This window comes from Sciurus vulgaris (assembly GCF_902686455.1).
Source record: "Sciurus vulgaris genome assembly, chromosome: X".
NCBI classification, from domain to species: Eukaryota; Metazoa; Chordata; class Mammalia; order Rodentia; family Sciuridae; genus Sciurus; species Sciurus vulgaris.
In genome coordinates this window covers 28,936,553-28,951,019 of record NC_136471.1, presented here as the reverse complement: position 1 = coordinate 28,951,019, position 14,467 = coordinate 28,936,553, and the positions used below count along the sequence as shown (strand labels likewise).

Sequence of the window (14,467 nt, the reverse complement as noted above, 5' to 3'; positions counted from 1 at the left end):
TCAATGTGATAAATTATCGTCCAGTAGCACAATCAATAGCACAATATGCTTTCTCATGAGAGGATATACAACATACCATGTTAACCATGTACTCAAAAGCCTAACAGGCAGTCAAAATAAGTAAATGTATCTTTTTAGTGAGTTACATTTATAGCCAAATATTTTAATGATTTCTAAAAAAGGATGTCTCTATGTGTACTAAATTATAATTTTCTTCATTAAAAAATCCATATAAATAAATGAGCAACTGTTCTACTTGAGCCTATAATCAACAAGTAGTCTATCAGGATAATAACAATCTCAACATTCCAAAACCACCAGAAGCACTCTAATTACTGAATTTCATTTACATATGTTACGATTACCTTTTGCCTGCCTTGAGTTGATTGGCCACATACTGAAGGAGACCAGCAAGATCAATTGGATATTTACGAAAAACTGCACCACAGAAACTAGCCAGACCTATATGAAATTTTGAAAAAAGAATAACAATTCATAAAACAAAAAGCACAGTCATTTCCTCAACTCAATTTTTAAAACAAAATGAGGAAGGAATGATTATATTGCTGATGCCACTGAATGAAGTTTTATAATAGTAATAGCTAACATTTCTGAGCATCTGGATATGCCCAACTTACATAGACTATCTCATTTAATGCTTGCAACAATTATCTTGGGTTGGTATAAACCTACTGATGAGGAAAACATATGTCCTGTAATTTGCTCCTGGTAACACAGTACAAAGTAGTGATTCAAACCTATGCAGCCTAATTAATGAGGACACAACAAATCTCGCAGATCACAGAGTAAACTTAAATGATAAAATACCCCTCTCGAAAGTCTGAATCAAGAAAAAAATTTTTTTTGTAGAAATATACTACTTCTTGTGAAGCACCAAGGAAAGAGGTTAAGTATTGTAGACCAAGGAGCAGACAAAAAACCAGTTTTAAACCAATAGTGCAAGACATCCATGGAAAGTGCAAGAAGTTCAGTATTAATGGAGCCTAGAATATTGGGGAGGGTGAAAACATGAGGCTAAAACAGTAACCTGATTCCATAAAAACTTAACTTGTATGACTTATTAAGTATTTTACACATTATAGGACAATAGACGGTCAGTGCACGATTCAGATGTCAAACACATCAGACTGAAAGAAAGAGAACTGGGAGGAAAAAGTATGACTAGTATCCCCCTAAGATCAACTCCTTTAAAATAACAGTAATTTAAAAGAAGGGGATTTTTATCTCCCAGGTAATGCTTCCCCAAACTCTGTCAGTCAATAATGGTCTCAAGTTTGGAAAATTAATAAGTACTATGTAGCAAAGGAATTGGACAATCTATATATGATCTGAGCACCTCATTATTCTCAAGAGCCCTTGACAATTATGTTCTTGTATAGAAGTTCACTGGATTTCACAAAGGAGAATGAAGGGAAGGGAGGGGAGATGGGAATAGGAAAGACAGTAGAATGAATTGGACCTAACTTTCCTGTGTTTATATATGAATACATAACCAGTTTAACTACACATCATGTTCAACCACAAGAATGGGACCAAAATTTTAATTGGTTGTGTCCCTTGTATGTATAAAATGTCAAAATATACCCTACTGTCATGTATATCTAAAAACAATAAATTCTTTAAAAGTTTTTAAGCATAGCCAACAGAATACAAAACACAGCAGTTACCACCAACATTAATTTCATCTTTGAAAAAATAAAACTACTTACTCTGAAGCCAGCTTGAGATGGTTGTGTCATCATGTTTCATTCTCTCCTTTTCTGGATTAGCCAAAGCTTCAATGATACAATCTTTCATACATTAAGGAAAAAAAAGTCACTACATCACTACATCTCTAACGAAGACCCTTACAACAAACAAACAAAAAAATGCATCTTGAGAAAAAAAGAGAGCTGTTTGCTTCACATAATTACAAATTATTGGTGCACACATACTCACTCTCCTTCTCTTACAATCTTGATGGGCCAAACATCAGGTAAGCCACCTGAATTAACCTCATTTGGTTACTAAAGGAACTTAGAATGAAAATAAATCATTCACCATTAATGTGAAATCTATGTATTCCTTCACTTGAAAGGATACAGGCCAAGACATCATAATTCAGTGACGTGAGGTATTTCAATGAATCAACTACAGGTGTTATTAAATTATCATATTTCTGTATTTGTGACAAGATCTGGAAGATAACAACAAAGAACAGATGGCATTAACTAAACAGAAGAAAACTTATACTATGCAACTAAGTTATGGCTACATTTTCAAAAGAAATAGTGCTTATAATTAAAGTGTTTTCCTATCATTTTACATTTATATAAAACTTACTATTCTATCATTGCCTTAGAGACTATTTTCTTAGGCTACACATTACAATTAAGAAATAATTCCAGGGAGTCGAAACATGGATTTTGAAAAGACAGAGGCTGGTCTCATGTTAAATGTGTATTTTAATCTAAGAAATGAAAGTCACAGTGTTACATCTGAATCACAGTGAAATACAATTCAAATGCTTCCAAAAGTTAAAATCAACAAATAATGCTTCTAGGAATGAAGATATGGTAAACAAGATAACATAAGGCTATTTATATTAGTAGCATTGTTGTGTATTACTAGAAAAATAAATCAATGTATTACATTGTGTAAGTTGTTTTTAGTATAACCTAATGTTTCATTTGCTTAATTTTTTTCACTAAAACTACCATTTTTAAAACTATATCATTCTATTTCCATTTCTGATTTAAAGACAACCAAAAGAAAAATTCCTTAATATAATATTAATCTTAAAACATACATAATCAAACAAAATGGTTGGATTACTGTGGCTCAACTTTCCAATTTGTCTTCCTGAAGGCTTCACATTTTCCTTGGTTAAACGCCTACAAGAGGAGAAAAAGGTGGCAGGGATCATCTTAAGTAACATTACCCATCATGTTGACAGCTTTGTTATGTCATGGGGTTGGGTGGGACGAATGAGAATTCTTTCCCAAATATCCAAAACAGATCCATGTAAACAACTACATTTATCATATACTCTACTGCAGGAGTTAGGCTATTGGTTAAGGAGTCTCCCAGAGGATATAAAATGTTTAACATTTATAAAACACACATTTCCATTTTATACTAATAGTCTAATAAGCAGTAAAATTCTTAATGAACTATACAAGCATATAAACTTATTTTTTATAGAATGTCATAATCATTTTCAGATATAGAAGGGGATATCAAATTTTGTATAATTCAAATGTCTCATGCCATCTGGCTTAGTGACCCTATTGAAGTAACAGTCAATATTATACTCCTTGACATGAAAGTTCTCTGCTTTTCTATTCAAGATAAACAATTTTTTTAAAATAAATTCTATTTCCTTCTTCTTTATTTCTTCTTCTGCTTGGTATTCTTTTACCAATATTCTGCAAACTTATATCAATGAAGTTTTTACAGTTCAAAACAATTATTACACCAAACCTTAAATAATTCTGATAAGAATATTAAACAATAAATTCAGAAACCTGAGATTTTTCACAAAACGATTACATGTGAAAGGAAAGAAGTTTTTTCCTTAAAAGAAAATATACTGTGATTTCAATTTATAAATCAGGAACTCTGACCACTCTCAAAATAACAACATAATTTTCTCAAGAATCTTATGACAAAACAAACCCAATAATTAAAATTATTTCATCATTATCCATTTTCCTTTCCCATTCTCCACTGCCCAGTTTCTTTCTCCTGCTTCCAGAAAAGAGACCAATAGTTTTAAACTTTGGCTATGTTCTGTTCCAGCTTCAAACTTACTACCACCTGTCCCTACCTATTTTCAGATGGTCCCCCTATTTGCCAAGTCTAACCCTTCCCTGCTTTTTATTCCATTCTCTTCTGCCTCCACTACCCTGGGGGGAAAAGCAAACAAACAAACAAAAATTAAAATGAACATTTATTGGATTATGTCTTATGCTCAAGCTACCATGGTATCTGGCATATAAAATATAATCAATAAGAATTTGTAGAATGAATTATTGAACACCCTACAGCAAGTTCATGTTTTAAGCAATGTTCAAACCTTGTGAAATTCTACAAGTAATAAATTAATATTGTCCACTCTCAATATAAAAAGTTCAAATGATGTCAAACTCATAGTGTTCAAGCCTGGTTTACAGCTGCAGTTTACAAATGCAACAGCAATTCAAATGTATTAAAAACTTCACACATTTTTCTGTGATAAATTATATTTTTATTCATCAATTCATTCATTCATATTAATGCCTAGTCTGAGACAAAATGCTAAGTATTAGGAATACAAGGATGAATAACAGTGCCTGCTCTCAAGCTTGGTGTAGATAGGGAAACAGATTTAAATCCACTTTTTAAAAATTTCTAGTCTTAAAAATTTCAGAACAGTACTTATATTCTATCAATAATACAAAAAGGGAGGATACAGGATGGGGTTGCAGCTCATTGGTAGAGTACTTGTGTAGCATGTGTGAGATACTGGGTTCAATCCTCAGCACAAAATAAAAATAAATAAAGGCATTGTATCCATCTACAACTAAAAATATTTTTAAGTGAGGATAATATACTGGTATTGGCTTGTGCATGCATAAAAATATCTGGTAAGATAAATAAGAAACTAAACACTGGTTATTGCCCCTACCCCTTGTGGGAAAACTGAATGAAAGGAGAATAGGGTAAGAGACATTTTATTGTATACCTTTCCCCCCACCAACTGTACATATTTATGGGGCACAATGTGATGTTTTGATCTATTTATGTATTGTAGAAAGATTCCATCAAGCTAATGAAAATTATCAACCCACAAACTTATCTTTCCATGAGCGCAGGTATGTGATGCGAATACTAAAAATCTATAATAAACATTATCATCACCTGTGGTCACCATGCGGAAAAAGAGATCACTAAAACTTATTCCTCCAATCTAACTGAAATTTTACACCCTTTGATTAACATATCCCCTTTTTTCAGGCCTTCCCTCACCCCCACAGCTTCTGGTAGCCTTTTAACTATACAGTCTCTAAAAAGAAGGAAATTCTATTTGGGGCAACATGGAAAAAACTGGAGAACATTATACTAAGTGAAATAAGCCAGGCACAGAAAGACAAACACTGTATGATCTCACGTATATGTAGACTCTATATGCCTCTTTATATTTGCTGAGATTTAAGCCGTGTGAACACACCAAATTTAAAGAGAGAATTAAAAAAAAAAATCACAGCAACGTACTTAAGTGGTACACTAGCATACCATTTGCCTAAGGAATAGTGGTGGCACAAATAAAAGAATCAAAGAATTTGGTAGTGTGTGCTAGGGAAAGCTTCAGGAAGTAACACTGGAGCTCCTCTCTAAGAATGAATCACAGGATGGGGAAGGGGAAGGGAAAGGGAGATGAGGGTAAAACCTGTACAAATACAGGAAACAAAAAATATATGCAGAGGAAGTAAAGCTAAGAAGACTATGATACATTTAGGAAACTAAATAGGCTCAGTACAGCTGGAGATAGAATCTCTTACCTCACTATGCCATAAAGCTTGACATACAACCTGCAGGCAATGGTCAGTAGCCAAAGGATTTTGAAGAGAATAATACAAGGCACTGTAATACTCCATATCAAAGAACTAAGGTTATAGTGGTAGAGAAAATAGATGAAATGGATTCAAGGAATTTAATAATATTTAATATTATTAAAGAATTTAATAAGGCACTTAGTTAAGTGCCTAGCACACACAGTAATAAATATTACCTGTTGTTAATCGAGAAACTGTACCTGGAGAATTTTAAAAACCAGAACTCTTTCCGGAAGACCAGGCCTAGTAACTCCTGCAAGAACTTGCCCAGGTAAAATAATCCTTTGTGTTGTGTATCCTCCCATAGCATTTTGTACATACTGTACAACAGCACCTATTAAACCAGATTGTGACCCTGCACAGCTCCCAGCAGACTATGACCAAAGACACTACCACTGAGCAAAGACAATATCACTGTATACTATTAAATTGAGTTAAACTACAGAATACACAACTTTTAATTAGAATGGTCATACCACTGGATGAATTTATAAAAGGAACAATTGATAATAAACAGTCTTGCTGAAAACACGTACAAATATAGCAAGTGCATTTAGTATCTAAAGTGATACTAATCAGATGTATATAAGCTTTATAATTAAACGTCAAGTAATCTACCAGGAAGTGGAATTAACATCGCTCTTATATTTTTAATGATATTAAAAATAAAAGCACACAAATTAAAAAAACAAATTTCTCAAAAGTTGGCTACCTATAAAAATAATTCTGCATAATTGAATTAGAGCTTTGTAATATATAAAACATCTTGATTAGAATAACCTTGAGTGGAGGAAATTCCTAAAACTTTGACTATCTTGCACAAACCATCAACTGTATTATGCAAATTAAAGGCCACAGCAGGCTTTATTTAAAAGAACTCATCCTATAATATGATGCATTAAGGAGGATTTTTATTAGCTTTTATATAGACAACTATACAAGCATTAACTTGGTAATGAAAATGAGCTTAAAAAACAAATCACAAAAATTGATATTCCATCTACAGTATATAATCAACTATTCCTTTAGCAAATATTTATAAGCCTTCTCAAAACTGAGGAGCTGATATAAGCTACCTGAAACAAGGTAAATTAAATCCAGATATAATTTAGATTAATATGAAGAAAATAAATTAAAACTTACTTCATGATATATTTGGCTCTGTCTATTGTTTGAGCTTTAACTTTTACTAAAAGTGGGTGACTGTTATAAGTTTCATTCTTCCACTGGCCATACAGATGGTATCTTAAAAAATGATGAGATGAAGAATTAGGAAAAGTTCAAACACTCGGAGGTTAACACACTAGAATTACTAGTAGTTAAAAATGTATATAAAAATATGTATTTACCTATGCTGATAGGGAAATGTTTTAAACATCCCCCATAGTTCCTCAGACATACAAGCATTGCAGTCCATCAAAGAAAGAGATGGAAGTAGTACCTGGTCAGTAATGCTAAGCAAACAGCTAAGGATAACTTCCTAAGAAGAAAGGAGGAAAAATTATATCATTAAGAGGTCCATGCCAATCTAGCTTCAAAATAAATTTTTGTTAGCTTTGAAGACATTACCATTTCTTGATTTCAAAACACAATATCTAATTCTCCACCCTATCACTGTCTTTACTTGTGATTCTCCATCCAAGACAGCAAATGGGGTGAAAGAAGGAAAGGGAGAGCAAGGGAATGAGGGACTTTAACTATCTTGCTTTCTCAACATATTAAAAAGGTAACTTTGTATAGCTGCCAAAAGCTGTACTCAATATGTAAAGCATAAAATAATTATTTGCACAGGTGATTAAAGCTTGTTCACAGTAAAATTTGCAATATGCTATACCTAAACAAACATTAGATGCATTATTGGATTGTTCCAGTCTCTTACCGTTTTCTCTTTATCTTCTTGTTTGCTTCCATCAGACTGAAACTAAAATTAAAAAAAAAAAAAACACACAATTTAATAAAATGCAAAGGTTAAAATTATGCAGTCACGATGTAGTTTCTAATTTGAAAAAAATTAACTTAACTTACACATAACAGCAAATTGTTTTCACTTTTTACACACTTGTAGATTCTAAATATAGCCTATTAAAATTAACATTATTAAATTTTATTCATATTTCTAAACTCCAAATCACTCCTGGCACATGAATCTTAAGTATCAAGTTTTATAAGCCAATTCTTTTCTCAACCTCCTTATCTTAAACCAAAGCATCCTAAAACTGATCAAAGTATATAGTTAAAAAGTAAGTTTTATAAAACTGTAGCCAGTACAATTATTTAGTTATAATATATTTGCATTTTCTACCCATATTTCCTCTACAGAATTAATAAAATCAAATACTAAAGCAACAAAAGAAGAAAATTAAACACAAAGAAATTTAAAGCTGTTTTAATTCATGACTACCAAAGTACTCAATGAAAAATCAGTCCAATATTAAAAACATTGCTGACAAAGACAAAACCATTGCCTAACTTGAACTCACTGAATAAAACACAACTTGGGTTCCTATTATATCATAATTTGCAGATAGGCCCCTAAAGTGATAATGACTGAAAATGTTGACTATTCATTAAAAATTAAATAGTGAATGATACTTATATGTGTTTACACAGGTAAAGGGTTGGGGGAATGTGTGCAGAGGCCAAAAGGACAACTGAAGAATCTAAGGACAATCTAGGTTTCTGGAAAAGATTTAGTTTAATATCAAGCATGAGAAAGAAAAAAGCTAGTATGTACCTAACAAGGTTCTTATTTTCTTGGTAGATTAGGGTATTTTATTTAAAAAAATTCTTTAGATGTTGGTAGACATTTATTTTATTCATTTATTTATAAGTGGTGCTAAGAATCAAACCCAGTGGCTCACACATGCTAGGCAAGAACCCTACCACTTAGCTGCAACTCCAGCCCTAGATGAAGGTATTTTATGTATATATATGTTTTTGTACTTGAGTAGTTCAGTGGGTACTAACCACAGTTAAGTCTAAATCCTTTGCTACATTTTCATTTAACACTAATTCAGAACCTACCATGTTACCTTTATGGGAAAATGCATACAAACACTTCATTTTAAATTGGTGGATTAAAAAGGTTACCCCTCACAGAAACAATTACGTTAACATATATCCAGAGAAGTGGCCTGGTAAAAACATATAATTTAGGTAGATGTTTTTGTTTTGTTTCAGGTGTGGGGCTTGTAATTGTGGTGGCGTACTACATATACACTGGGAGACACAAAGGAGGGTATACCATAATTGGAAAAATAAAGTTTATAGTTTATTATGTTAAAGGCAGTTAAGCTATCCCTTTCCTAGAATATTTACTATGATTCAAACAAACCTAAAAAACCTACACGCAATTTTTACCATAGAAATAAAATTTTTTCTTCATTACTAAGCTGACTTGATTCTCTTAATAGGTAATTTATATGAGTTTATAACATCTATGTGTCAATTCTCTAGATTTCATAAGCAGGAAAATTTGAAAAAGAAAAAAGGGAAATAAAGTCATCTAGAAGAGCAGTGACAAATCTTCCCATGAAAGGTCAATAATATCAAAGATAAACAAAAATAAATCAAGATGTGAGACCAAAAAAAGCAATTTTCTTTTGTTTGGTAAGAAGATAAATACATTCCACTCCTTTGATGCTTTCTTTTTCTTTGAGCTTACTTTGCTTTTTAATTCAGAGTACTGTAAGACTCTCACATAATGCAATACTACAATTTTTAATGAATGCCAGGGTAAATAATGGGGGGGAGACAAGAGAGGTGGTAGTGAGAGATATTTATGTTTATTCATTTACTAAGTGCCAGACAAAAGAATTTAAAGATGAAACAAACAGAGCTCCTATCTTTGAAAAGCTAATACCTCTTTAAGATCAAAACTATAATTAGAGATTTAATTTTTATGTCTGAATAAGACAGAACACTCACAATTATGTCTAGAGAGGCCATCAGCTCAATGGCCCAAAACAAGTTCCAATACCATCCTATAGAGACAAAACAGCTGATGGGACCACACAGCAGTGCTGAGCGCAGGTGCACACACACACACACAAAATCACATATATCATTCATCAAGAGGGAGGCTTTGGGAGAGTTAAGGAATAAAAGGAAAAGTTATAGATATAATTATATAAATTACATTTTATTACTAATGACCTATTTTTAGTACTTTAAAACATGAACATCTCAAATGCTACTTAAGATTATACTTTATCTCAGAAGAGAAAAAAAATACTTAGGATCTGTGACTAGACTCGATCTGAGATAAACTATGGCACCATTTTCACCATTCTTCTCATTCTTATTAAGTACTATTTATTTAGTATCCACTAGGTGTCATGTACTATGCTAAAAACTCCTTATTTATAAGGTCTTAAAACTACACTGCAAGGAAAACCCTTACTAGGAAGGATCTAAATAAGACCTATAAAATAATTCAGAAAATGGCATATAACCCATAAAAAATGTCACAGGAACATGAGCTTAAGAAGACTGTATAAGGGATTAAGCAATCACTTCTCAGTGTTTTGGTTCAAAATTTTGCTTTTATCTCTGAAAACTTTATAAATGCTTAGAAATATACAATAATGTTGATATTACATCATCTAAAGATACTAAATGAAAAAGTACTATCTTCTAGCACATTTCATTTTTGGTCAAATCTACATTATGATTCTAAACAATAACATGGTTACCTACACACAGGATGACCATATGTGTGGCTTTTTATATATATATATATATTTTAGATATTGATATACAAAGCTATATAATATTTAAATTATTCTCTTTATTCAAAAATTGCTTTGTAAATCTAACTTTTGGGCAAATTAAGGTTTCTATATTGAATTTATTTAATATAACATGCCATTGTATTTTAGTTTGAATTCCACAAAAAGCAGACCTTATTCCAGTGCAGGCACTATTTATTTGGGAAATAATCCTAGAGAATCACCAGCAGGAAACTATCCCTGTGGGTAAATGCAGTTCCATCCCATTTGGAGACTCAGAGTCTGTGTAGAAATCCATCACAGGATTACTCCAACTGAGAGCAACGTAGTTACTAGACCAACTCTTATCTTTCATAGGTTGAAAGTTGGGGAAAGAAGTGAGATGTTAGCTTTCTGACAATTCAATCCTGGCCTGCAAGGATAGTGAAGCTCCCAGGGCCAGAAGACAAAGAAACATAGGTACCAGCAATTGAATATTGGAATGGCAGACAATAGAATAATAAGGAAGTGACATATGGACTAAAGAAATACAGGTGGAATTAGACAGCTTTCTGCAATGCCCTATATATAAAAATGGCCAAACCTCCTTCTGGTGAGCATTATCACAAATGTTTTCATATGTTACCACTCCTTTTCACACTCTGTTTTCTAAAAAATAAATCTCAAAATTAATTTCATGAAAAAATTCAAAAGATTTGGGGAAAGGGGCAGGGATTGAATAAAATTGTTTACAACATGCATTTGGTCCACATTAAAATATCTATTTTTCTTTCTTGTATAAAATGTACTTTTGCTGGGCATGGTGGTGCACACCTATAATTCTAGCTACTCAGGAGACTGAAACAAGAGGACCCAAAGTTTGAAGCCAGCCTGAGAAACCCAGTGAGATCCTATCTCACAATGAAATTTAAAGGGGTGAGGGGATTTTGTTGGGTATGTAACACAGTTGTAGACAACTTGCCCAGCATGCATGAGGCCCTGTGTTCAATCCCCAGTACAAGGAAGGAAGGAAGAACAGGAGGCAGGAGGGAGGGAAGGAGGAGACTGAGATGCACAAATCAAGTTCATAGGCATGGGGGTCACTAAAAGACTGAGACCTAATCACAGGACTATAATACACACCCACAATACTAAAAGTCTACCTACAACAGTTCTTTCTATGTAGTACATCAAATCATGCTACTATCAAAAATTACAAATCATACTAAAAGACAAAAATCAAACACAGTTGGAAAGACAAATGTGAAAGACAATTTGAAGCATTAGTACCAGACTCAGATATGGCAGGAATGTTAAAAACAGGTGATTGATATGCTAAGGGATAAGGTAAACAGCATGAAAGCTCAGATGGGCAATATGAGCAGAGAGATGGAAATCCTAAGAACAAACCAAAAAGAAAGAAATGCTACAGATCAAAAACACTAACAAGCAAGCATGGTGGTGAACACCTATAGCCCCAGCACTCGGGAGGCTGAGGTGGAAGAATCACTTGAGTCCAAGCATTCAAAAACAGCCTGAGCAACATAGTGAGACCTCCATTTGGGGAAGGGAGCACTGACCCACAGTGAAGAATGCCTCTGAAAGCCAGGGTTGGTGGCTCACACCTGAAATCCCAGTGACTCAGGAGACTGAAGCAGGAGGATCACAAGTCTGAGATCAGTCTCAGCAATTTAGCAAGGCCCTAAGCAACTAAGCAAGACTGTCTCAAAATTTAAAAGGGTTGGGATGTGGCTCAGTGGTTAGATGCCCTTGAGTTCAATCCCTGGTACCAAAAAAATAAATAAAATTAAATTAATGGCAGACACCAGACCACAGATCCAAGAACTTTATATTAAGACATAACATATTATAATTATGGAAAATCAAAGATAAAGAAAAAATCCTGAAAGAAGTCAGAGAGACTACATGTTTTATCCTTAAAAAACAAAGATAAGCATTATATCAGATTCCTCCTCACAAAACATGCAAGCCAAAAGTGAATGGAGTAAAATATTTAAAAGTGTTGAGGAACAAAAAAACACAAACTTAAAATTCTAGCCCCTGTGAAATTACCCCTTCAGAAGTGAAGGAGACATAAAGACTTTCTCAGAGAAATAAAAGCTCAGGGAATTTGTTGACAATAGATCTGTCTTGCAAAAGAAAGGCTGAAGAAGTTCTTTACAGAGAAGAAAAATTATATAATCAGTACTAAAATCTACACAAAGAAAATATCAAGGACAAAGGAGTAAGTATAGATAAAATGAAAACCTTCCAGGCATGGGATAATATTATCCCATCATTTTGGGAGACTGAGGCAGGAGGATAGAAAGCTTGAGGCAAGTGTCAGCAACTTAGCGAAACCCTGTCTCAAAATTAAAAATAAAAAGGACTGGGGATGTACCTCAGTCTGGGTTCAACCCCCTGTACCCCCACAAACCCCCTCCCAAAACTCTTTTACTTAGGTGATCTAACAGATGACTGCTCAAAATTGTAACAGCAACAATGCATTTCATCATCATGCTTATGGTATTCTACCTCACCCTGGGTCCAAAGTGATGGAGTCAGCCAAACATTGAGCCTGTACTCTGAGCCCAAAATAAACTTCTCTTCCTCTAAGTTGGTCTTGTTGGGTATTTGGTCACAGCAATGTAAAGCTGACTAACACAGTGGGTGTATGGATAAATATACTATGGTACAACCAAACATAGGAAATAAGCCATGAGAAGATATGGAAGAAACTTAAATACATATTTTTTAACTAAGTGAAAAATGCCAATATAAAAAGTTTATTGCATGATTCCAATCAGTTGTCCCTCGTTATTTGAGGGGGACTGAGACTGGTTCCAAGGTACCAAAATCCACAGATGCTCAAGTGCATTTTTTGCTCACCCTCCCATATAATTTAAATAATATCTAGATTATTTAACATACTTAATACAATGTAAGCACTGTGTAAATAGTTGTTATATTGTATTATTTAGGGAATAACAAGACAAAAAAATCTACACACATTTAGTACACTTTTTCAAATATTTTATATCTTGGTTGAATTAGCAGAAGCAGATCAAGAGATAGAAGACTGCCAATATATGACATTCTAGAAATGTCAAAACTGCAAAGAGAGCAAAAAAGGGGAGTGGTTGCCAGCAGTGAGAAATCAAGAGGGATGAACAGGCAGAAGACAAAATACTTTTAAAGCAGTGAAAATACTCTGTAAGATACTATAACAGTGGGTAAATGTCATTATACATTTGTTTAAATCCCTAGAATTACAAAAGAGTGAACCATGATGTAAACTATGGACTTTGGGTGATAATGATGTGTCAGCGTAGGTTCATCACTTGTAACAGTGAGGGACACTGATAACAGGAGAGGCTATACATATGTGAGAGAATGTGGTATATGGGAAATCTTTGTAGTTTCAATTTTGCTGTGAACTTAAAATTGTCCTTAAAATATAGTCTATTTAAAAAGTATTATGAAAAATATTTAAATATGTCTGATAGGCATGTCAAAGCTGTGCTCTACAAAGAAAGAAAATTTTAATGATTGCAAAATATGTCCTTTGGAATAATTTTAGAAAATTGCAACCACCACCTTTAAATATGAAAGACCAAAAACTGGTTGACACACTAGAACAATTTGATCTTTTGGACTAAGGCATGAACATCACCAAGGTACTTGCTAGAAATGCAAATTTTCAGGTTCCACCTCAGAGCCTGATGAATATTAGAGAAAATATTACACACCTCAAACTTAAGATATATGTACCTAATCAGAGAAATGATTGCAAATTAATATTGTTAAATAATAACTCGTAAAAGCCACTTTTTAAAATTATGCATAAGCAATCCCAAGTTTATAAATGAGGTCTGTTAAAGAAGTTTAACTTCAAATGCATAATTTAGAACTAAGGTAACATCCACCCTTCAGAAGCAATTTTATTTATTGGTCATAGTAAAATATTTTTATGAGCAAAAAGTACCAACATTCTAACTCAGATCATTAGAAAGATTCACTTTTCCTGAACGACAAAAGAAGGATTTCTTCCTACACTGACTCTGGTGGTCAAAATAAATATATGTATTTTTTTCTCCTCCTTTCTACCAAGAACAGAATAGAATGAAATCAGGGGAGGAAACAGAAATGAATGGGACAGTA

General features: G+C 33.2%; 1 protein-coding gene across 9 annotated transcripts in view; it reads right to left on the bottom strand.

Moving 5' to 3' along the window:
• The window catches only part of THOC2 (THO complex subunit 2), a gene marked incomplete at its 3' end in the record, with an annotated part of 110,517 nt that overhangs the window by 32,205 nt on the left and 63,845 nt on the right, over positions 1–14,467 (bottom strand). For all 9 annotated transcript variants that reach the window (XR_013761057.1, XR_013761058.1, XR_013761059.1 and 6 more), the window contains exons 13-19: positions 7,477–7,518; positions 6,947–7,077; positions 6,741–6,842; positions 2,810–2,894; positions 2,104–2,197; positions 1,731–1,811; positions 366–462 (exon numbers count right to left, since the gene is read on the bottom strand). Coding sequence is in view for 6 of the 9 variants with exons in the window: in XM_079123337.1 (XP_078979463.1) it covers positions 366–462; positions 1,731–1,811; positions 2,104–2,197; positions 2,810–2,894; positions 6,741–6,842; positions 6,947–7,077; positions 7,477–7,518 (632 nt within the window). The remainder of the gene's footprint in view (positions 1–365; positions 463–1,730; positions 1,812–2,103; positions 2,198–2,809; positions 2,895–6,740; positions 6,843–6,946; positions 7,078–7,476; positions 7,519–14,467) is intronic.